Raw genomic sequence first — 23,664 nt, 5'->3', positions numbered from 1 at the left:
AAGGATTGTCTTTCAAGCAAAACGGCACTTTCTTCACCTTGTTTTCAGAGCAAAAATGTTGCCATTCGATTTCAGCAAGAGACAGCCACTTTCTTGTTAGCACTTTATCCTTGCTAGTGCTCAAGGCTAACGCCAAATAACTATTCTGTTCAGAATCACAACTTAATAGAACACTTATATTGTATGGCTTTGTTAGGAGTATTGTCATACTCTGTCCTACTCACCCAGTAGAGTAGGGGCCCCCAGGTTGGGCGGAAGTCCCATGGGCCCTAAGGGGCCTTCGATGGGGTCGAAGGTGGGGTTATCAATGCCCACCTTGGGGTTCTGAGATAGCTTCTTGAGCCGTATGGAAGCATTAAGATCTAGCTCCTGTCTGTTCCTGCCCTCCTCCTCCCTTCTCCTCCTCAGGTCCTCTTGGTGTTGACGGATCCTCTCCAGCTGGGCAGACCGCCGCACAGGCAGGGTACGAGCACCCAGGTCCCCTGGGCAGTCCACTGCCATCTCCCTGTGCCACTGCTGGGGCTCCTCCTGGTTCGTCTCGCCTCCTCCACTTCCTCCTCCGTCTGACTCAGTCACATGACCGTTCATATGTGATGTGGTCATCATTGCCACCCCTGTGCCTCCTCCTGTGTATGTGTCTGCAGGTGGCTGGCTGGGGGAAGCACTATGAGGGGTGATCTCTGCGTGTTCTGGGCCCGGTGGCCATGACACCCTGACTCACTACTGATGACTCAGCAGATGTTGGGATTCCAGGAGAGAGGGACACCTGAGGAACAGGAAGGGAGGAAAGGTTAGTATGTTACAGGAATGCTGCCACTCAGACAAATCACAACATAGTATGCACATTAGCGTGCCCTACACTACCAAACATTTAAATACAACCAGAGAATCCATAGTCACTCACAATTCCACCAAAAAGAATGAGCTTCTTAGACAATCACACACACACCACTCCTCCCCAAACCCAATGTCGAAAACCTCTACCCACAATCCAATGTAAACAACCTAACACACTAAGCGGAAGACAGAAACTAAACTATTTACACAAATAGGTCAACCAGCACAGACCTCGCTACTATACTACTTTCCTCTCTGCTGCTCTCTACAGGTCCCTCCCTCAGTCAGTCTGTCAGTCTGTTTGCCAGCTGGTTGAGACAGCACAGACCAAGGACGCCATTATCGCTCTGTTATCACCTTATATTACACACTGTTTAAAACCAAACAAACCTTAGCGCCCTATCTCTCACACACACACACACACACAGCACTTTCAACCCTTGACCCACAGACATACTCCCCTCGCCAACAGATCTCTCACAAAAAGGGTACGGAGTGAAAAATCTATGCAGTTTTACACTTCAATCTTACACATTAGAAGTAGGCCTAATCTAAACCATACACACTAGAAGTAGGCCTAATCTAAACCATACACACTAGAAGTAAGCCTAATCTAAACCATACACACTAGAAGTAGGCCTAATCTAAACCATACACACTAGAAGTAAGCCTAACCTAAATGGTACATATTAGAAGTAGGCCTAAAAGATAATCTCAATCATGCGAGTGGAGTCATGACTGTTGGGTCACCTTGCACTGTATCAGTATACAGAGAACACATTTCAGTAGGACACACTTTGTTGTAACCTCAGGAACAGGGTTTGATACTGCGACCAAAACACTCACATTTGCGACCGTTTGACTTGGCAGTGCAACACAATTTATTTTATTGGTCGCAAGGGTGCCAGTAACATTTTGGTTCACAAATATTTTATTACATTTTTTTATCAACATGATTTATTCAAACAGTAATGTGCAATTAACCAAAAATAAACCAACTTTCTGAAGAGGCAACATCGGCACAGGAACGCCCTTGTGTGTGCGCAGTGTGTGTAGGGCCTATATACTTTGCGTAGCCATATGTGATGCTAATGATAGCTTAACCGTCTTTGGGTAGATGGAAAGGCTGACAGAATCATGAATATTTGCATTAATCCAGTTTTGAAAGTGCGCTACAGACATAGGCCAAGCTTCCCCTAAAGTAAAATTGACAAAATTATATAGCCTACTCCTGTCTAAACAGAAATACATATACAATTGGATACTAGACCAGAAAGCATGATTTGACTAAAGGATTATTAGCTTCATTAAAAGAATAAGCTGTGGATTGTTTTAAAATCGCATTGCCTACAGTCAGAAGGGCCCGCAATTTGTTGAGTTGTGACTGTCAGTGAAAAGAAAGGCATATCGCAATATTTCATCATAGTTCGGAAAGCAAATATTTATTGCTGTAAAGAGAAGACAATGAAGACTAATCTCTTTCATAGTTATACTAAATTGAACAGAAGCCTATAGCCTATGTTATTGGTACCAGCAGAGAGCATCAGCCTTATCCCCGGTGAGTTCACATAACCAGCATAGAACATTGGATATTCAGTCTCGTCATTGTTGGGCCAGTCTACATTTCCCCCCCCATGTATTTTTCCCAGATATAGACATACCATGTGTTTTAATAAAATAAACTACAGTACCAGTCAAAAGTCTGGACACCTACTCAAGGGCTTTTCTTATTTTTTTTACTATTTTCTACATTGTAGAATAATAGTGAAGACACCAAAACTATGAAATAACACATATGGAATCATGTAGTAAGCAAAAAAGTGCTCAATCAAAATATATTTTAGATTATTCAAAGTAGCCACCCTTCGCCTTGATGACAGCTTTGCACACTCTTGGCATTATCTCAACCAGCTTCAACTGGAATGCTTTTCCAAAAGTCTTGAAGGAGATCACACATATGCTGAGCACTTGTTGGCTGCTTTACCTTCACTCTGCAGTCCAACTCATCCCAAACCATCTCAATTGGGTTGAGGTCGGGTGATTGTGGAGGCCAGGTCATCTGATGCAGCACTCCATCACTCTCCTTCTTGGTCAAATAACCCTTACACAGCCTGGAGGTGTGTTGGGTCATTGCCCTGTTGAAAAACAAATGATAGTCCCACTAAGCGCAAACCAGATGGGATGGCGTATCGCTGCAGAATGCTGTGGTAGCCATGCTAGTTAAGTGTGCCTTGAAATCTAAATAAATTCCCAACAGTGTCACAAGCAAAGCACCCCCACAACACCTCCTCCTCCATGTTTCACAGTGGGAACCACACATGTGGAGATCATCCATTCACCTACTCTTCATCTCACAAAGACACAGCAGTTGGAACCAAACATCTCACATTTGGACTCATCAGACCAAAGAACAGATTTCCACCGGTCTAATGTCCATTGCTCGTGTTTCTTGGCCCAAGCAAGTCTCTTCTTGTTATTGGTGTCCTTTAGTAGTGGTTTCTTTGTAGCAATTTGACCATGAAGGCCTGATTCACACAGTCTCCTCTGAACAGTTGATGTTGAGATGTGTCTGTTACTTGAACTCTGTGAAGCAGTTATTTGGGCTGCAATTTCTGAGGTGCTGGTAACTCTAATGAACTTCTCCTCTGCAGCAGAGGTATCTCTGGGTCTTCCTTTCCTGTGGCGGTCCTCATGAGAGCCAGTTTCATCATAGTGCTTGATTTTTGCGACTGCACTTGAAGAAACTTTCAAATTCTTGAAATGTTCCACATTAAGACATGAAGGTCAGTCAAAGTAATGATGGACTGATATAACTATCTACTTCCACCTCTAATTTAGATACATTTCTGCTCATCATTTGGTAGGTCACTATAATTTCCGACATATGGTTGGCCATTTGTTTGTCAACTATAGTTCAACACATTCAGCTTCTCTTCTGTCAACTTGTTGCCCTAGAAGACTATATAAAGTAGTACTCACCAGAATAATGTCTTTCGATAGAATGAATGCATTAGTAATCTAACACCTGTAAAGTTATCAGTTTCGTTTAGGGACCGGGGAGAAAAAACTATTTTAAAAGTGGAAAGATTGTTCCCATGCAAAATGTCAACCGTTTGACCGGTTTTGAGGAAATGAAAAGCTGAGAAAACTATGAAACATGTTTCTGACTTCAGTTCCTCTTGGATACATATTATGTGCGGTTGGAACACTGTCTGCTTGAATAACAGTGTCAAAGTCAAGTTACATTCACATTCCTATTTTCTCAAGAGAAGCTGAAAGAAATCACATTTTCCCACTCCTGTGACAAAATTAACATTAGTTATATCATTTTACTGCAAGAAATGCATAATTCTGCAGGAGTTATTATATTACACTACATGTGAGTTTATAGGCCTACAGTCAGTGTCACTATTCCATTTAACCCATACGAATTTAAATGAGGAATATTCTGTTTATTCATGGGTACAGGGATAAAAGTGAGCGGAATATCAAAAGGTGCATGTAAATTGCTTATCCTGCAATTGGATAAGCCATTTAAATATTTTTCTTTAAGTGATATCATTTTGGTATATCAAGTATTGTTTTTTTATTCTGCTCTCTAGATCAGTGGTTCCCAAACTTTTTATAGTCCTGTACCCCTTCAAACATTCAACCTCCAGCTGTGTACCCCCTCTAGCACCAGGGTCAGCGCGCACTCAAATGTCGTTTTTTGCAATCATTGTAAGCCTGCCACAAACACACACAACATAAGAATGAGTGAGTTTGTCACAACCCGGCTCGTGGGAAGTGACAAAGAGCTCTTATAGGACCAGGGCACAAATAATAAATAACTTTGCTCTTTATTTAGCCATCTTACATATAAAACCTTATTTGTTCATCGAAAATTGTGAATAACTCACCACAGGTTAATGAGAAGGATGTGCTTGAAATGATGCACATAACTCTGCAATGTTGGGTTGTATTGGAGAGAGTCTCAGTCTTAAATCATTTCCCACACAGTCTGTGCCTGTATTTAGTTCTCATGCTTGTGAGGGCCGAGAATCCACTCTCATATAGGTACGTGGTTGCAAAGGACATCAGTGTCTTAACAGCGCGATTTGCCAAGGCAAGAAACTCTGACCGCAGCCCTATCCAGAAATCTTGCGGTGGCTTCTGATTAAATTACATTTTCACAGAGCCGCTCTCTTGTTCAGATATCAGTAAGTGGACTGGAGGTAGGGCATGAAAGGGATAACGAATCCAGTTGTGTCGTTCGTTTCGGGAAAGTACCTGCGTAATTGCGCACCCAGCTCACTCAGGTGCTTCACTATATCACATTTGACATTGTCTGTAAGCTTGAGTTAATTTGCACACAGAAAAAATTCTAACAAGGATGGAAAGACCTGTGTGTTGTCCTTGTTAATGCAGACAGAAAATAGCTCCAACTTCTCAATCATAGCCTCAATTTTATCCCGCACATTGAATATAGTTGGAGAGTCCCTGTAATTCTACATTCAGATCATTCAGGCGAGAAACAACGTCACCCAGATAGGCCAATCGTGTGAGAAATTCGTCATCATGCAAGCGGTCAGACAAGTGAAAAGTATGGTCAGTAAAGAAAACTATGAGCCTGTCTCTGAATAAAAAAAAAAACGTGTCAATACTTTGCCCCTTGATAACCAGCACACTTCTGTATGTTGTAAAAGCGTTACATCGCCCCCCATATCATTGCAAAGTTAACCATTTGTACTGTAGTGTCCAAAACGTCTTTCAAGCGGTCAGGCATTCCCTTGGCAGCAAGAGCCTCTCGGTGGCATCGGGAGCAAATGTTTGCAAGCGCGTTTCCACTAGTGGTTCCTCCTTTAAAAGTTGCAGCGTACTGCGGTGCAGCTTACAAGGTGCTGCAGAATTCTATGGCACGTTATTAAGTGTGAACCACTGGTACCATTAATGCTAGTTAGTGCTAGTTTGACTACCAGAGGGCATCTTTGAGAAGCATTTGATAGCCTTCAATAATGGCTGGACTAGAGAATGCGGGCACACAGGAGACCGGGGTTCAATTCCCCGACGGGGAGGAAGCAGAGGCTGTTCTTGTAAATAAGAATTTGTTCTTAACTGACTTGCCTAGTTAAATAAAGGTTACACTAAGAGCATAACATTTCTGCACCCAAATTTTCTAATTCTAGTCTAACCAATACCCAAACGGAGATTAAGTGAAAATAAAAAATATAATTGATTTATCAAGACCAGTCCCCATGCTTGTCTCAGAGCAGCGTGAAACGGTGCTGAAATAGTTGTAGGCTATTGCTTCTAACTTCAATATGCTCTTTAAATAAAGAAGACCTAGACCACATTACTCAACACTAGTGAGACTCATGTCACCTACGGTAGACCTACAGTATATGGAAAAATGACTCTCCGCCAATAATTACATAGAGGATATTTCTCTAATTCAGTGATATTTATTCCCATAGTAATTCGTTATGGATCCATAACTAAATAAACATCGGCATTTTGAAAGAGTATTTTATCATTATTTTATTAAATGAAAGCATAAAGATACCATTATCAGTTACATTGTTTTAGTTTGAACGTGCAGACTGGCACTAAGAACAGAACGTTTCCCTACTCAGCGCCATTATTAGTGCAATGCCCCTTAAATATTGGAGATGATTTCGTTTTCAAATAATGTGAAATGAGTGAGAAAAGGGCCATTCTTGAACATTGTTACTAATTTGTAAATAAAGCCAGTTTGTTACTTATAACTATGTTTTTAGAGGAAGAAAAAACAGAAACCTACAGTCATCTCAGGGGTCTCTCAGTCGAGGCTGGCACAGGTATTGAACCAGCATCTGCAGCACCACAGCTTGCACTGCTATGCAATGTTTTAGACCGTTAGACTGTACAACATGACTGGTCGGGAGTGACCTACAATAGGAGCAAAATAATTCTAACAAAATGAATAAAAACCTGAGTTTAACAACAGTTTTAGTAAGTAATACTGAAGTCATGCATAATTATCAGTTTCTATTTAGGTTTATGTCGCCCATTCATTGTCAGACACACTGTGATTATGCTTTTGGGTCCCATATTTTTTATTTTATTTTACCTTTATTTAACCAGGTAGGCAAGTTGAGAACAAGTTCTCATTTACAATTGCGACCTGGCCAAGATAAAGCAAAGCAGTTCGACACATACAACAGAGTTACACATGGAGTAAAACAAACATACAGTCAATAATACAGTAGAAAAATAAGTCTATATACAATGTGAGCAAATGAGGTGAGATGAGGTAAAGGCAAAGAAAAGGCCATGGTGGTGAGGTAAATACAATATAGCAAGTAAAACACTGGAATGGTAGATTTGCAGTGGAAGAATGTGCAAAGTAGAGATAGAAATAATGGGGTGCAAAGGAGCAAAATAAATAAATAAATACAGTAGGGGGAGAGGTAGTTGTTTGGGCTAAATTATAGATGGGCTATGTACAGGTGCAGTAATCTGTGAGCTGCTCTGACAGCTGGTGCTTAAAGCTAGTGAGGGCGATAAGTGTTTCCAGTTTCAGAGATTTTTGTAGTTCATTCCAGTCATAGGCAGCAGAGAACTGGAAGGAGAGGCGGCCAAAGGAAGAATTGGTTTTGGGGGTGACCAGATAGATATACCTGCTGGAGCGCATGCTACAGGTGGGTGCTGCTATGGTGACCAGCGAGCTGAGATAAGGGGGGACTTTACCTAGCAGGGTCTTGTAGATGACCTGGAGCCAATGGGTTTGGCAACAAGTATGAAGCAAGGGCCAGCCAACGAGAGCGTACAGGTCACAGTGGTGGGTAGTATATGGGGCTTTGGTGACAAAACGGATGGCACTGATAGACTGCATCCAATTTATTGAGTAGGGTAATGGAGGCTATTTTGTAAATGACATCGAGGAAGTCGAGGATCTGTAGGATAGTCAGTTTTACAAGGGTGTGTTTGGCAGCATGAGTGAAGGATGCTTTTAAACCAAATTGAACATATTTGACTAAATAGATTTTATTTATGTATTATATTAAGTTATTTATATATATTTATAAATAATAAATGACAATTGCAACACCACTGAACACTTATTTTAACTTAATATAATACATAAATAAAATCTATTTAGTCAAATAAATAAAAACACAGTGTTGGAGAAGAAAGTAAAAGGGCAATATGTGCCATGTAAAAAAGCTAACGTTTAAGTTCCTTGCTCAGAACATTTGAAAGCTGGTGGTTCCTTTTAACACGAGTCTTCAATATTCCCAGGTAAGAAGTTTTAGGTTGTAGTTATAGGACTTGCGCTCTCTATACCAATTGTATTTCCTATACCTTTGACTATTGGATGTTCTTATAGGCACTTTAGTATTGCCAGCCTAACCTCGGGAGTTGATAGGCTTGAAGTCATAAACAGCGCTGTGCATCCCAGCACTGCTAAGAGCTGCTGTTTGAATGAATGCTTACGAGCATGCTGCTGCCTACCACCACTCAGTCAGACTGCTCTATCAAATCATAGACTTAATTATAATATAATTAACACAGAAATACAAGCCTTTGGTCATTAATATGGTCAAATTTAGAAAACAAAACATTTATTCTTTCAGTGAAATACGGAACCGTTCTGTATTTTATCGAACGGGTGACAACTTTAAGTCTAAATATTACTGTTGCATTGCACAACCTTCAATCTTATGTCATAATTACTTAAAATTCTGGCAAATTAATTACAGTCTTTGTTAGGAATAAATGGTCTTTCAACAGGTCGCAACAAGCCATGCGGCTAAAACTGCGTGCATATACCCTGACTCTGCTTGCACTAAACGCAAGAAAAGTGACAATATCCCTAGTTAATATTGCCTGCTAACATTACATTTCTATTAACTACATGTGCAGGTTTAAAAAATACATAGGTGTGTATTGATTTTAAGGCAGTGATGCTTATGGTTAGGTACATTATTGCAAAGATTGTGCTTTTTTCGCGAATGCGCTTTTGTTAAATCATCAAGTTGATGTAGGCTGTGATTCGATAAATTAACAGGCAACCCCATTGATTATATGCAACGCAGAACAAGCTAGTTAACCTAGTAATACAATCAACCATGTGTAGTTATAACTAGTGATTATGTGAAGATTGATTGTATTTTTATATAAGATAAGTTTAATGCTAGCTAGCAACTTACCTTGGCTCCTTGCAGCCACATGGTCATTTTGATGCTGCATTCACGTAACAAGTGGTCAACCTGACACGCAGTCTCCTTGTGGATTGCAATGTAATCGGCCATAATCGGCATCCAAAAAGGTAGATTACTGATTGTTATGAAAACTTAAAATCGGTCGACCTCTAATAATCAGAGCTCTAACTCCCCCCTGCGCTGGTCTGGAGCAATGAAGTGGTGACGCAGGGTACCGTACTAAACCACAAATTACCTCTAAGTTCCGCGGCATAAGCTCGCAACTTTTAAAGGAGGAACCACTGTATTTCTCAATATCATGGCTTTTGTGCCAGCAGTACAGATAATACAACTTGATCACCAAAGTCCATTTGATGTCACAAAGTTGTCCAGTACTTTTAAAATAACCTCTCATGTTGTCCTGGTTTCCAGAAGAGGATGTCTTCCATAATTGACCCCCATGAACGTAACGGACATATACCAGGAGCTGTGCCAGGCCCGCCACGTCTGTTGACTCATCCAGCTGTGACGCATATAATTCACTGGCTTGTATGCATAGCAGTAATTGTTACAAAACATTTCCTGCCATGTCACTGATGCGTCGTGAAACAGTGTTGTTTGATGAAGGCATTGTCTGTATAGTTTTTTGGGCCTTTTGCCCCAGCGTTGTCCCAGCCATATCCGCGGCAGCAGGAAGAATTAAGTCCTCCACAATAGTATGGGGCTTGCCTGTCCTAGCCACTCGGTATCTCACCATATAAGACGCTTCTAGTCCCTTCTCATTAAATGGTATCTGTTGCTTTTATACGTCTTACTACTCGAAAGTAGTCTTTATTCTCGCTCAAAAAACTCCTGTGGCTTATTTTTCAAATGATCTTGTTTCGTTTAAAATGCCTACGCAAGAGTGAAGGTTGCCCGCGAGAGAGTAACGGTTAATGTGATTGGATGTTAATTACTTGACTAGGCTACATGTATTTGACATTGTGTTGTTATTTCGCTGAACACTAGATGGTTAAATTTTATTTTTAGCAGTGAAACGAGGCTACTCAGGCGAGAGAAAAAGACCTCACGCAAATGTATAGCCTCGTTGGACAATCTAAAATGTACTGTTTGAAAATGTGAAGAATTTTTAAATATTTTTGTTTTTAAAATGTGTATCACATTTTTATTTGGCGTACCCCTGACGGCATTGGGAATACCTGCTCTAGATGATTTGGCAGAAAAGAACACACGGCACTTTGAAATCTGCAATAGATTTTGCACTTAATTTTAAGTATTTTCTGTTAAGGTAAATCTATCCCAAAAAAAGGTAAGAACACAAGGGAAAGCTAATTTAAAAGATGGATATTCATTATTAGCCTGGTTCTGTATGGAATGCAGGCACATTATAGGACACAAGCCATTATCAATTATCATTATATATAGTCATTTTTAATTGTTGCGACCAAATCATGTGCTGGTGCCATCAACTGAAAAAGTTGGTAGCATCAGTGGAAAAAGTTGGTTGTCTTCCTGCAGGGTTCTACACCAACACCAGCCAAATCAAGTGTCTCTCTCCCCCTCCCACCGCTCTCCCTCATTCCCACAGGCCCAACGCTGGTCACATGACCCCGGACGCTAGGAGAATAGATAACCTTTGTCCCTCCATCCGTGGATCTGCCCCCCTTCTCCACATGCCAGTCACATTCCTATCTACGTAGTTAGTCCAACTCCGAGCTGGACACAAACCTCAGGCCATTAACTAACGGGATGTGCGTCACAGGCACATAGTCTACTGTTTTAAGAACAAAATAGACATGCTGACTAGAAAACTATTAACAATATGTACAGCAAGCACTGAAGGTCACCATTAGTAACACCAAGTCCACAAAGAACACCCTAACCGCAAAGCAGCCTGTAGTACTCCTGTGTGTTGTTTATGTGTGGGTGTACGCTGGTCGGACACAATTAAATCTGCTCTGTCATCCTAACCTCCGGGCCCCTCCTTGTCTCACCCCCCCCCCCCCCCCCTACTCTTTCTTTACTCCCCCTTTTTATGTCTGGGCGCCCCCTCTCTGCCCCTCTCCATTGGCCTCTCTGCTGTGTGGAGATTACAGTGCTGCAAAAGTCCCAGACACATCTCCATGACAACAGCTTTGTCAGCGGGCGGGAGGTCCCCACTCCACAGCCCTGAAAAATAAAGGAGGCAAAACACAAAGACAAACACACACTCAAGGGGGAGGACTGTCAAATAAGGAAGAGGAGAAACATAGGGTCGTATGTCCTTACCCAAGTGTTGGTTGGTTAGTTGGTGATCTATAGAAGTTGATCAGCTGAGGGCTCTCCTCTCTGTATATAACCCCCACAGGTAGTGGGTCTTCTCCCAGGCTGTGGATCAGTGGCTATCCCCCTCCTAGGATCAACAGGCAGGCACTCAGTCAGCTAGCGCAGTCAGGGGGAACGGAGAGGACCGGGGAAGGGAGGTGGCAGGGGGGTTGGGAGCACTGGTGTGTTTGGAGAGCATGCACCACAACCGTGTGACAACATTGTGAGTGTGTCTGGCTGGAATTGAAGCGTCACCACACCACCATTACACAGTTCAATACCAACATCATTGTCGCAGACCAGGTTGTGCCGAAAGTAACTAAGACATTTTGATTCCTCAAGGTATTATGTGCTGGAACTGTGAAGGTATTTTTTTTTTTATTGTAGAAGGTAGTAGTATGGGGTAGTAGTATACTAATGAAGATATACTGTTGAAGTCGGAAGTTTACATACACCTTAACCAAGTACATTTAAACTCAGTTTTTCATAATTCCTGACATTTATAGTTTGTTAACAAGAAATTTGTGGAGTGGTTGAAAAACGAGTTTTAATGACTCCAACCTAAGTGTATGTAAACATCCGACTTCAACTGTATGTAGGAAGTTGCCCGAGGGATAAAATATGACCCACTTCTGAGATGTCACTAAACTGCTGAAATCAGAGTTGGGAAGAACATAACACAGGCGCGCGAGCGTACACACACCCCCCCCCCCGCACTGGTGCCTGTGCTGTCTCAGAGTTCAGATCGTCCTAGTGACAGCGGAAAATAACCATGATGCAAATGGTAAAAATGCAAAACAACCTAGGAACACCATTCCTGAGCAAAACATAAGGGACCTATTGTTAGGGTGTGTGTAATCACAGCGTAAACGTCAAACATTATTAAATTTGAAGCAGAGTGAAGGAGAGGGTTAGATGAAGGGAGCCTGTCCTGCTTGATATCGGAGGAGCAGGAGTGTACACAACAATCATACACAATTTAAATTAATGTAACCATTTCTACTAGATAGCCCACCCTCACCTGCACAAAGTATGGTAAACAAACACCCATAAAAGACTGGATGCAGTCAAATGTTGGTAAGAGGGTGGCACTAGCCTTCCCAAGGTTGTGGGTTTAATGTATAGCCTATCAGATACATACACGCACCCCATTCATTGAAATAACTTAAAATTGCTTTTCCAAAAGATTTAGGAAAATTAAAATTGTCAGTTCATAAATTCACATGACTCAGACAGTGCAGTCGGAAAGTATTCAAACCCCCTTCACCTTTTACACGGTTACGTTATAGCCTTATTATAAAATTGATTAAATTGATTTCCCCCCTCAACAATCTACACACAATACTGCATAATGACAAAGCAAAAACAGGTTGACATTAACTAATGAGATGCTATTGAGCCCACACTACTACACTGTCTGAGCCAAGGATTACATGTTTTCTGGTACATTTTGATTACAATACTAGGTGGGGTGAATACATTTGGTCGCTCTGGATAAGAGCGTCTGCTAAATGACTTAAATGTAAAAATGTAAAATATGACATACATGATTTTTTGTTAACTAGTAAATAGTAGCCTACAGCAAAGTGTGTTTAAAACATTTCTAACTTGTCAACAATTTCTGCTAGTTAGTTTTTGCTACCATGTGGGTTTTAGCTTGCTTGTGCCTGCTAACTGAGGAGTGTTAATTCACCTGCTTCCATACATGTTCCGTAAAAAAAAAAAAATGCTTACAAAAGGAGTTGTTTAATCTCACTGCTTAACTATTTATCTGTACATGGAATTGTATTTGTTGTTATTTTACTCTTTTTTCCAATCTTTACAGGAAAATGCCATGGAACTATCTGATGTGTGGAGACATTTCACTGGAGCTAATGTATAAGGAAAAGCTGTGTACATTTGTAAATACTGTGCCAAATCGTATTTTATTTATTTAACTAGGCAAGAACAAATACTTATTTACAATGACGGCCTAGGAACAGTGGATTAACTGCCTTGTTCAGGGGCAAAACAAATTTTTTTACCTTGTCAGCTCGGGGATTCAATCTAGCAACCTTTCGGTTACTGGCCCAACGCTCTAATCACTAGGCTACCTGCCGCTCCAAATATGTGAAGAATGCAACAAAGATGTAGAATCATCTGGCCAAGTGCATAAAGTTCCCTCAGCGCTGACAACAAGCGACCTCCGACAAAAGTCCCTCTACTTCTATTCGAGGTGAAAATGATGAATCAGACACCTTATCGATAGCAACAGCTCACAGTTCTCTTGGAATCAAAAAGTTTTTTGGGACTCAATGGAGGAACGTAGCTGAGCTGTGTATGCAACTGGTTCACCTCTGATGCTCACTGGCAACGTGTATTGCAAGAGATTTCTGAATGTTCTTCGCCCAGCATACACCCCTCCAACCAGACATGCTGTATCTACTAATTTGCTGAATGCAGAGTTCAACAGCGTTCAAGTGAAGGTTAAGCAAATCATAGAGAAAGCAGACTATTGCAATCATCTCTGATGGGTGGTCGAATGTTCGTGGGCAAGGAATAATTAACTACATCATCTCCACCCCTCAACCAGTATTCTACAAGAGCACAGACACAAGGGGCAACAGACACACCGGTCTCTACATTGCAGATGAGCTGAAGGCAGTCATCAATGACCTTGGACCAAAGAAGGTATTTGCACTGCTGACAGACAATGCTGTGAACATGAAGGCTGCTTGGTCTAAAGTGGATGAGTCACTCACACCCATTGGCTGTGCTGCTCATGCATTGAATCTGCTCCTCAAGGACAACATGGCATTGAAAACAATGGATACACTCTCGCCAAGCAAAGTGAGAAGAATAAGAGCACCACATTGAAGCTGCCCAGCAACACCCGTTGGTATGGTGTTGTCATCATGTTTGACAGTCTCCTGGAGGGGAAGGAATCTCTCCAAGAAATGGCCATATCACAGTCTGCCGATTTGGACAGCCCCATCAAGAGGATCCTCCAGGATCATTTATTTTGGGAAAGAGAGGTAAGCAGCCTGAAACTCCTGAAACCTACAGCAGTAGCCATTGCACGGATTGAGGGAGACAACACCATCATGTCTGATGTTCAGAGACTGCTTGCAGATGTAAAAGAAACCCGTACTGCCCTGCCCACTTCACTGTTGCTCCAAGCAGAGGAAACTGCAGTTCTGAAATACATAAAAAAGCGTGAAGACTTCTGCCTGAATCCCATAAACGCCGCAGCGTACTCGTTGGACCCCAAATATGCTGGCAAGAGCATCCTGTATGGTGCATAGAGCAACACGGCCTATGGTGTCATCACTACCGTGTCTCGCCACCTTGGCCTGGATGAGGGCAAGGTTCTAGGCTGTCTGGCGAAGTACACTTCCAAGCAAGGGCTTTGGGATGGAGATGCAATTTGGCAGTCGTGCCAACATATCTCATCAGCCACCTGGTGGAAGGGACTTTGTGGATCTGAGGTTCTTTCCCCTGTTGCCTCCATCATCCTCCAAATCCCACCAACATCAGCCGCCTCAGAGCGCAACTGGTCCTTGTTTGGGAACACACACACCAAAGTACGCAACAGGCTGACCAATACAAGGGTTGACAAAATGGTGGCCATCCGGACAAATTTGAGGCTTTTTGAGCCTGACAACGAGCCATCCTCAACAAGGTTGGAAAGTGACAGTGAAGATGAGGCCTCAGAGTCTGATGTTCAAGAGGTGGACATTGAGGAGGTCCAGGGAGAAGACATGGAAGGCTGAGAGGAAGACAACCAAAGATTTAGTTTCTAGACTATCATTTTACAGATGCATGTTGAAAATGTTTTTGGGAGATGCGATGGATCGTTGGGGATCATTCAATAATCCCTGTTGTTGTTCAGTGAAATCATCCCATGTGAAGAGTCAACTTAATTAATTAAAGTTCCATTTGTAACTAAATTGTTCTTTATTATTTCTATTGGAAGGATTTAATCATTTACAATTATGTCTAATTATGATAAGGTAAAATGTTTACGTTTCTGTCTCCATATGATATGGTAAATATCCAATGCAAAAAACATCTACATTTAAATGGTATTAATATTAATTTGCATATATTCCCGTTAATTCCCACGTAAAGTTTCCACCTCTGAAAATTCCCCAAAATGTGCAACCCTAATGACGCTACAAGCTTGACACACCTGTATTTGGAGAGCTTCTCCCATTCAATGGAGATCCTCTCAGGTTGGATGGGGAGTGTCACTGCACAGCTATTTTCAGGTCTCTCCAGAGATGTTCGATTGGGTTCAAGTCCGGGCTCTGGCTGGGCCACTCAAGGACATTGAGACTTGTCCTGAAGCCACTCCTGCGTTGTCTTGGCTGTGTGCTTAGGGTCGTTTTCCTGTTGGAAGGTAAACCTTTGCCCCAGTCTGAGCGCTCTGGAGCAGGTTTTCATCAAGAATTTCTCTGTACTTTGCGCCATTTAGCTTTCCCTCGATCCCGACTAGTCTCCCAGTCTCTGTGGCTGAAAAACATCCCCACAGCATGATCCTGCCACCACGCTTCACCGTAGGGATGGTATTGTCCAGGTGATGAGCGGTCCCTGGTTTCCTCCAAACGTGATGCTTGGCATTCAGGGCCAAGACTCTTGATTCTCTTGGTCAGAGTCCTTTAGGCACCTTTTGGCAAACTCCACACAGGCTGTCATGTGCCTTTTACTGAGGAGTGCCTTCCGTCTGGCCACTCTACCATAAAGGCCTGATTGGTGGAGTGCTGCAGAGATGGTTGTCCTTATGGAAGGTTCTCACATCTCCACACAGGAACTCTGGAGCTCTGTCAGAGTGACCATCGGGTTCTTGGTCACCTCCCTGACCAAGACCCTTCTCCCCTGATTGCTCAGTTTGGCCAGCTCTAGGAAGAGTCAAACTTCTTCTATTTAAAAATGGAGGCCACTGTTCTTGGGGACCATCAGGGCTGCAAACATTTTTTGGTACCCTTCCTCAGATCTGTGCCTCGACACAATCCTGTCTCAGAGCTCTACGGACAATGCTTTCAACCTCATGGCTTGGTTTTTGCTCTGACATGCACTGTCAACTGTGGGACCTTATAGACAGGTGTGTGCATTTCCAAATCATGTACAAATCAATTGAATTTACCACAGGTGGACTCCAATCAAGTTGTTGAAACATCACAAGGATGAACAATAGAAACAGGATGCACAAGCTCAATTTCTAGTCTCATTGCAAAGGGTCTGAATACTTATGTAAATAAGGTATGTTTTTTATTTGTAATAAATTTGCAAAAATTTCAAAACCAGTTTTCGCTTTGTCCTTATGGGTTATTGTGTGCAGATGGATAAAAAAAATGCTTCTCATCAATTTTAGTACAAGGCTGTAACAAATTGTTTCCGAATGGACTGTATAACTGTCAAACGACTGAAAATATGCAGATGTTTTTTAGTGCAGAAAACAAAATAATCTCTCTGGGTGATGTGGAAGTGAAGCAGCCCGTTGTTCTTTGGAAACACTCACACAGGAGCAGAGCAGACGCTTTGAATGAATAATGTAGTTTCAGTGAGTGACGTAGGTTTAGGCTAGATGAGTAACTGTTACAGTAGCACTCACTGGATGAGTTGGAGCGTGAGGAGAAACGCACACAATCCTCTCGTAGCAGAAAATGTATTATTGTTATGGCCTTGAGTATCCTATTCTCCCCTTTTGTACTACAGGAGCAGAGCAGATAACACTATGTAGATAAAGGCTGATGGCTTCCTATACATTGAAAGTGTCAGACTTGTCTATCTACTTACTGACGCCTCGTGTTCAATGGACAATTTCCATGAAAGTTGTCCAGAGAAAAATATGTAATTGTCCATGTTCCTTACAGAGCCATTTAAACAAGCACTGACTTGATGCAAAGACTCAAAGCCCATATTGTTACCATTTCAAGAGCATCAATGCAGGTGAAGACTACACAAATACACACAAAAAAAACAGTTCCAAATTGTGTCTTATTTTCTAAACAATGGCCATTCTAAAAACCCTGTGAGTTTAGTTTCTTTCGCTCTTGAATTACAACTGGTTGTCTAAAACCTTCCTAACTTTCAACATAAGGACTCGCTTCCTCCCTTTCCAAATAACAGCTGTAGCATGCTTGTAATCTGGTGTGGTGAGTGTGCATTTGTTTTAGAGAGAGGGTGGGGGACTGATGGGAAGTAAGGTCTGAATGAATTGAAATCTAGTCTGGTCATCTTCTTGAAAAGGTATAGGTTTAACCCTGGTGTTTTTTTTTTACAATTCTCACCAACACCCCAAATTAGTCATAATCTACACATCCATTCACACACAGACGGCATCAACACACACTCCATTAAGATCTTGAGCTAATCTCGTCTGGCAGGACCATCCCCTCCCCGTAGAGGAGTCATGCCCACGAGGCAGGTTAAACACACTGTGCCCTTGAAGTGGACCATCTGTTGCTTGTGGTGCTTAGCCAAGCAACCTGGTATAGTCAGTGGTCACCCTCCTGGTATGTCTGGGCGATATGGCCTAATAATCATATTTAAATTTTTTCACATTTATGGGCGATACACAATATACACTGAGTGTATAAAACACTAAAACACCTTTTAAATATTGAGTTGCCCCCATTTTCCCCCTCAGAACAGCCTCAATTGGTCAAGACATGGACTCCACCAGGTGTCGAAAGCGTTCCACAGGGATGCAGGTATTCATGGATGCCAACGGAAGCCAGGCTTCCCCCAAAAACGCAACAAAAAATGTAAATGTTCTTTAATTGGCAAGAGGCTGAATGTATCTAACCGGATACAAGTGAAACAGTGCGCCTGTATGTACGCCATCTGATGCTGTCTGGTCAAAAAGTATGACATTGCTGCCACCCATAGCATTGAACACAAGGGATGCCAGTGAGCACTTGGCCTCTCTTGATAAAATAAAAAAAATAAAAGCCAATCAGCGTTAAGCTAAACTGAGTGAGCTCAACTGTGAATGGTCCTGGCGCAACAAAGAAGTGGCAGAATTGTTGCGTCTCGCTGTTTTGTTGTCCTCCGGTGGCTAGCTAGCTAAAATTGTCCCTTTCCTAAATTAGCCAAGGATGGAGATAGGGATTTGGACTTGTGGTTTTACTTAATTCTCCATACTGGCCAATGAATATAATGGCGATTCTGATCCAACCATAAATTCATACACTGTGCCCATGGCCTGAGGGGATGAAAGTTCAAGATATAGCAGGCTAGTGTTAACTAGATAACATTGCCCATGAAAGAAAGTTAAGCTAGCGAGCAAGCATTTTAGCCAGGTAGGTGAACAAAAAACAAAAGCGTGAACTGTATGACAGTCATACACTGTTTCGTCAGCAAGAAAGAGAGGATGGCATTGACGTTTGTTCCTCTACAAGTATGGTGAGTCTACATGTTTTTCCACTAGCACGAACACACACACAAATCAGAACCATGGACAGCCACATCATTTTTAGCTAATGTTGGACTAAATTGTTTTTGGTATCTTTTAGTTGTCACTGTATTAGACTAAGCATAGGTGATTTGATAGTGGAAGCAGCTCCTGTTTTCTTTAGAACTTGAGGTAACTCTCCATGGTTCTAAATCAATAGATGTTTAGTAGTCTGAAAACATTAACTGGCTTGACCATGCTGTAGGACACGTAACTGTTTACTACATGCAATATGCTTTGTGGACAGAGGTTGCTCTCCGGTTTTGTGATGAAACAAAAGGTGTGGTTGAAATTATTCTGCCACTGTCTTGTTGTCTCAGCCTTAGATGTCATGGTTGCAAGGCATATGAACTAACAGGTTATAGAGCAAACAACGCAATTATCTGGCTTGGTTTGCCCAGTGATTCTACCCACGCACCGCCTCCGCACAAACCGTTGAGCCTTGCACCTACTTACCCTGTTTAAAGTTACTTAAATCTTTTGTCTCGCCAATTCACCCTCAATAGCACACATATACAAATCCATGTCTCAAGGCTTAAAAATCCTTCTATAACCTGTCTCCTCCCCTTCATCTAAACTAATTGACGTGGATTTAAAAAGTGACATCAATAAGGGATCAGAGCATTCATCTGGTCAGTCTATAACATGGAAAGAGCAGGTGTTCATAATGTTTTGTACACTATATATTAGGCACCGATATGACATTATTGGCCGATAACAATATCCAATATTTTCCTTGCCAAAAAAAACATTACCGATAAGCGATATTTAAAAAAAATTCGGACTTAAGCATTCTAGTACAGTTAAATAGTTAACACACACACGCAGCGGTCTAAGGCAATGCATCTCTGCGCAAGAGGCGTAACAGTACCTGTTTTGAATCCAGGCTGTATCACATCTGGCCGTGATTGGGACTCCCATAGGGAGGCGCACAATTGGCCCATCGTTGTCCGGGCCGTCATTGTAAATAAGAATATGTTCTTAACTGACTTGCCTAGTTAAATAAAGGTTACACACACAGACCAAAAAGTTATTTTGTTGGCATTTACATATGTCCCTATTACCAGTAAAACAATCAAAACCTATTTCACTTACTTGCTGAGCTGTTTCGTTCATTTGTTCAGTCGTTTCATTCTCAACCAGGATTTCTACAAAACGCCGTTTGGGTATTTGCGTGTTAAATAAGCTCGTTAACCAATCAGGACCTGAATATGACTGCACGCGTTCATTAATTTTATGTAGTTATTACATTGATTACACTATCACTCGTATTTCATATGTCACAACAATTCCTCGATATGTATGCTATGATGCTGGTTAAGTTGTCTCTCTAACCTACAGTGTTCGTCATAAAAAAAAGCTAGCTAGCTCATGGATGCAAACAATGTTCTTCCCCAAAAACATAGCAAAACTGCAATTTGTTTCAGTAGCTATAGTTAGCTAGCTAACTATTAGAGGTCGACCGATTAATTAGGGCCGATTCCAAATTCTCATAACAATCGGTAATAGGCATTTTTGGACAGCGATTATGGCCAATTACATTGCACTCCACGAGGAGACTGCGTGGCAGGCTGACTACCTGTTATGCGAGTGCAGCAAGGAGCCAAGGTAAGTTGCTAGCTAGCATTAAACTTATCTTATAAAAAAAAACAATCTTAACATAATCACTAGTTAACTACACATGGTTGATGATATTACTAGTTTATCTAGCATGTCCTGCGTTGCATATAATCGATGCGGTGCCTGTTAATTTATCATTGAATCACAACCAACTTTGCCAAACGGGTGATTTAACAAGCGCATTCGTGAAAAAAGCACTGTTGTTGCTCTAATGTGTACCTAACCATAAACATCAACGACTTTCTTAAAATAATACATAAGTATATATTTTTAAACCTGCATATTTAGTTAATATTGCCTGCTAACATTGATTTATTTTAACTAGGGAAATTGTGTCCCTTCTCTTGCGTTCTGTGCAAGCAGAATCAGGGTATATGCAGCAGTTTGGGCCGCCTGGCTCGTTGCGAACTGTGTGAAGAGCATTTCTTCCTAACAAACACAGTAATTAATTTGCTAGAATTGTACATAATTATGACATAACATTGAAGGTTGTGCAATGTAACAGCAATATTTAGACTTATGGATGTCACCCGTTAGATAAAATAAGGAAAGGTGCGGTATTTCACTGAAAGAATAAACGTTTTGTTTTCGAAATGATAGTTTCCGGATTTGACCATATTAATGACCTAAGGCTCGTATTTCTGTGTTTTATTGTAGTATAATTAAGTATATAATTGAGCAGCAGGCTCGTAAGCATTCATTCAAACAGCACTTTCCTGCATTTGCCAGCAGCTCTTCGCTGTGCTTAAAGCATTGCGCTGTTTATGACTTCAAGCCTATCAACTCCCGAGATTAGGCTGGCAATACTATAGTACCTATAAGAACATGCAATAGTCAAAAGGTATATGAAATACAAATGGTAGAGAGAGAAATAGTCCTATAATAACTACAACCTAAAACTTCTTACCTGGGGATATTGAAGACTCGTGTTAAAAGGCTTTTTATTTTATTTTTTTTATTTTTTTACATAGTACATATTGCACTTTTACTTTCTTCTCCAACACTTTGTTTTTGCATTATTTAACATTGAACATGTTTCATTATTTATTTGAGACTAAATAGATTTTATTGATGTATTATATTAAGTTAAAATAAGTGTTCATTCAGTATTGTTGTAATTGTCATTATTACAAATATATATATCAAAATCAGCATCGGCTTTTTTTGGTCCTCCAATAATCGGTATCGGCGTTGAAAAATCATAATCGGTCGACCTCTAACTATATAGCTAGGTGTTATCATCTAAAATAACCCTAATTTATAAGACAGTTCTTATTTGATTAACCTTCCTAATACTTACTTACAAGGAATCCTAAATCATTGCCAAAGAATAATGAAAATGACTGCAGTTTCTACTGGTCATTGTTTTCAGGCTGGTTGTATTGGTGCTAGCTAGGTACCAAGCTAAAGCTAGCTACCCCAGAAGTTGCAGTCAACAAATGTTGTTTTATTACCAACTTATTGTACACACGTCGTTCGTGTCCGGGGTTTGCTTGTTTGCAGACTTTTGTACAGCTTTGACAGTGCTACTGTATCTTTTTTGACACGCAAAGATCCAAACGGCATTCCATAGTATGTATGTCATGAAGCTAATAGCAGTGACACTATTACTGTGTAACTCCGGTAGTGCAACATCTGAAAAAAAGCGCACTTGGTAGTGTGTACCGGCACTTGACCAGTCAGTAAAAGCCAACATCACCCACGACAGAGAACAGTTGATTGTCAAGGGCAATGAATACCATTATCTTGGCTTTCATGGATTTCACCTTTGAGTTCTCGCTGAAATGTTCTTACTCTTTCAAATGACTGCTTGACTGCTCGATCCACACAGCAGACATTGTGTGGGCTAGGTTAGGAATGCTGTGTTGTACGTGTAGCGCAAAATGTTACGTTGCGTCATTACGTCATGTACCTACTGTATATAGGTATGCACGGTAGCTTTGACATCGGTTTTTATCGTCGGCATTAAACAAGACATCGGGCCAATATGTTGGCATTTTAAGCTAATAATGTCCGATATGTTCCCCGATATATCATGCATCCCTACTATATATACACAAAAGTATGTGGACATTACTTCAAATTAGTGGATTCGGCTAATTCAGCCACACTCGCTGACAGGTATATAAGATCAAGCACACAGCGATGCAATCTCCATAGACAAACATTGGCAGTAGAATGGCATTACCGAAGAGCTCAGTGACTTTCAATGTGGTACCATCATAGGATGCCACCTTCATCGAATTTCTGCCCTGCTGGAGTTTCCCCCGGTCAAACGCGTTATCTGGAGTGATGAATCACGCTTCACAATCTGGCAGTCCGATGGACAAATCTGGGTTTGGAGGATGCCAGGAGAAATGCATTGTGCAAAATGTAAAGTTTGGTGGAGCAGGAATAATGAGCTGGGGCTATTTTCCATGGTTCAGGCTAGGCCCCTTAGTTCCAGTGAAGGACAATCTTAACGCTACAGCATACAACAACCTTCTAGACGATTCTGTGCTTACAACTTTGTGGCAACATTTGGCTAAGGCCCTTTCCTGTTTCAGCAGGACAATGCCCCGTGCCCAAAGCGAAGTTCATACAGAAATTGTTTGTTGAGATCGGTGTGGAAGAACTTGACTGTCCTGCACAGAGCCTTGACCTCAATCCCATCGAACACCTTTGGGATAAATTGGAACGCCGACTGCGAGCCAGGCCTAATCGCCCATCAGCGCACAACCTTACTAATGCTCGTGGCTGAATGGTAGTCCCCGCAGCAATGTGCCTACATCTAGTGAAAGCCTTACCAGAAGAGTGGATGCTTTTATAGCAGCAAAGGCGGGACCAACTCCATATTAATGCCCATGATTTTGGAATGAGATGTTAGAAGAGCAGGTATCCACATACTTTCGGTAATGTATAAGCCTTCCACAACCATAAGACCCACGTATGAAGTAATTATTTTATCAAAATAGTTTAACCTGTTTCTTTTGCAATAATCACTGATCTGGCTTTTAAGTCTGTCAATTAAAATGCCCTTGTTACAAATTTAATCAGAACCATGCATAATGCACATTCACTAATAATGACTAACTTGACAATTAACACCGGTCTCATAAACAAACAATCTCTCAAGCACAAGCCCATGTGCTCGTGAGTAGCCAGCTAATCTTTATATTACAAGTATAGCCAACTTGGATCTTTTTGCTAGCTAAGAAGAGAGGGGAAACGGTTCAATTGTTATGAACACACCCTTCTGTCTGTCTCCAACTGTTTGAACAGCATGCTAGCCTGTCTACTTGGTTCAGATGTTGAAATCAAGTG

At 41.4% G+C, this 23,664-nt stretch overlaps 1 protein-coding gene across 1 annotated transcript in view; it reads right to left on the bottom strand.

Moving 5' to 3' along the window:
- The window catches only part of pals1a (protein associated with LIN7 1, MAGUK p55 family member a), a 55,527-nt gene that overhangs the window by 24,899 nt on the left and 6,964 nt on the right, over positions 1 to 23,664 (bottom strand). Inside the window, exons 2-3 of the mRNA XM_023994035.2 lie at positions 11,268 to 11,391; positions 225 to 766 (exon numbers count right to left, since the gene is read on the bottom strand). Coding sequence (XP_023849803.1) covers positions 225 to 606 — 382 coding nt within the window. The 5' untranslated portion in view covers positions 607 to 766; positions 11,268 to 11,391. The remainder of the gene's footprint in view (positions 1 to 224; positions 767 to 11,267; positions 11,392 to 23,664) is intronic.

This window comes from Salvelinus sp. IW2-2015, linkage group LG9, assembly GCF_002910315.2.
Source record: "Salvelinus sp. IW2-2015 linkage group LG9, ASM291031v2, whole genome shotgun sequence".
NCBI lineage: Eukaryota > Metazoa > Chordata > Actinopteri > Salmoniformes > Salmonidae > Salvelinus > Salvelinus sp. IW2-2015.
This window is presented reverse-complemented; position numbering and strand designations above follow the sequence as displayed.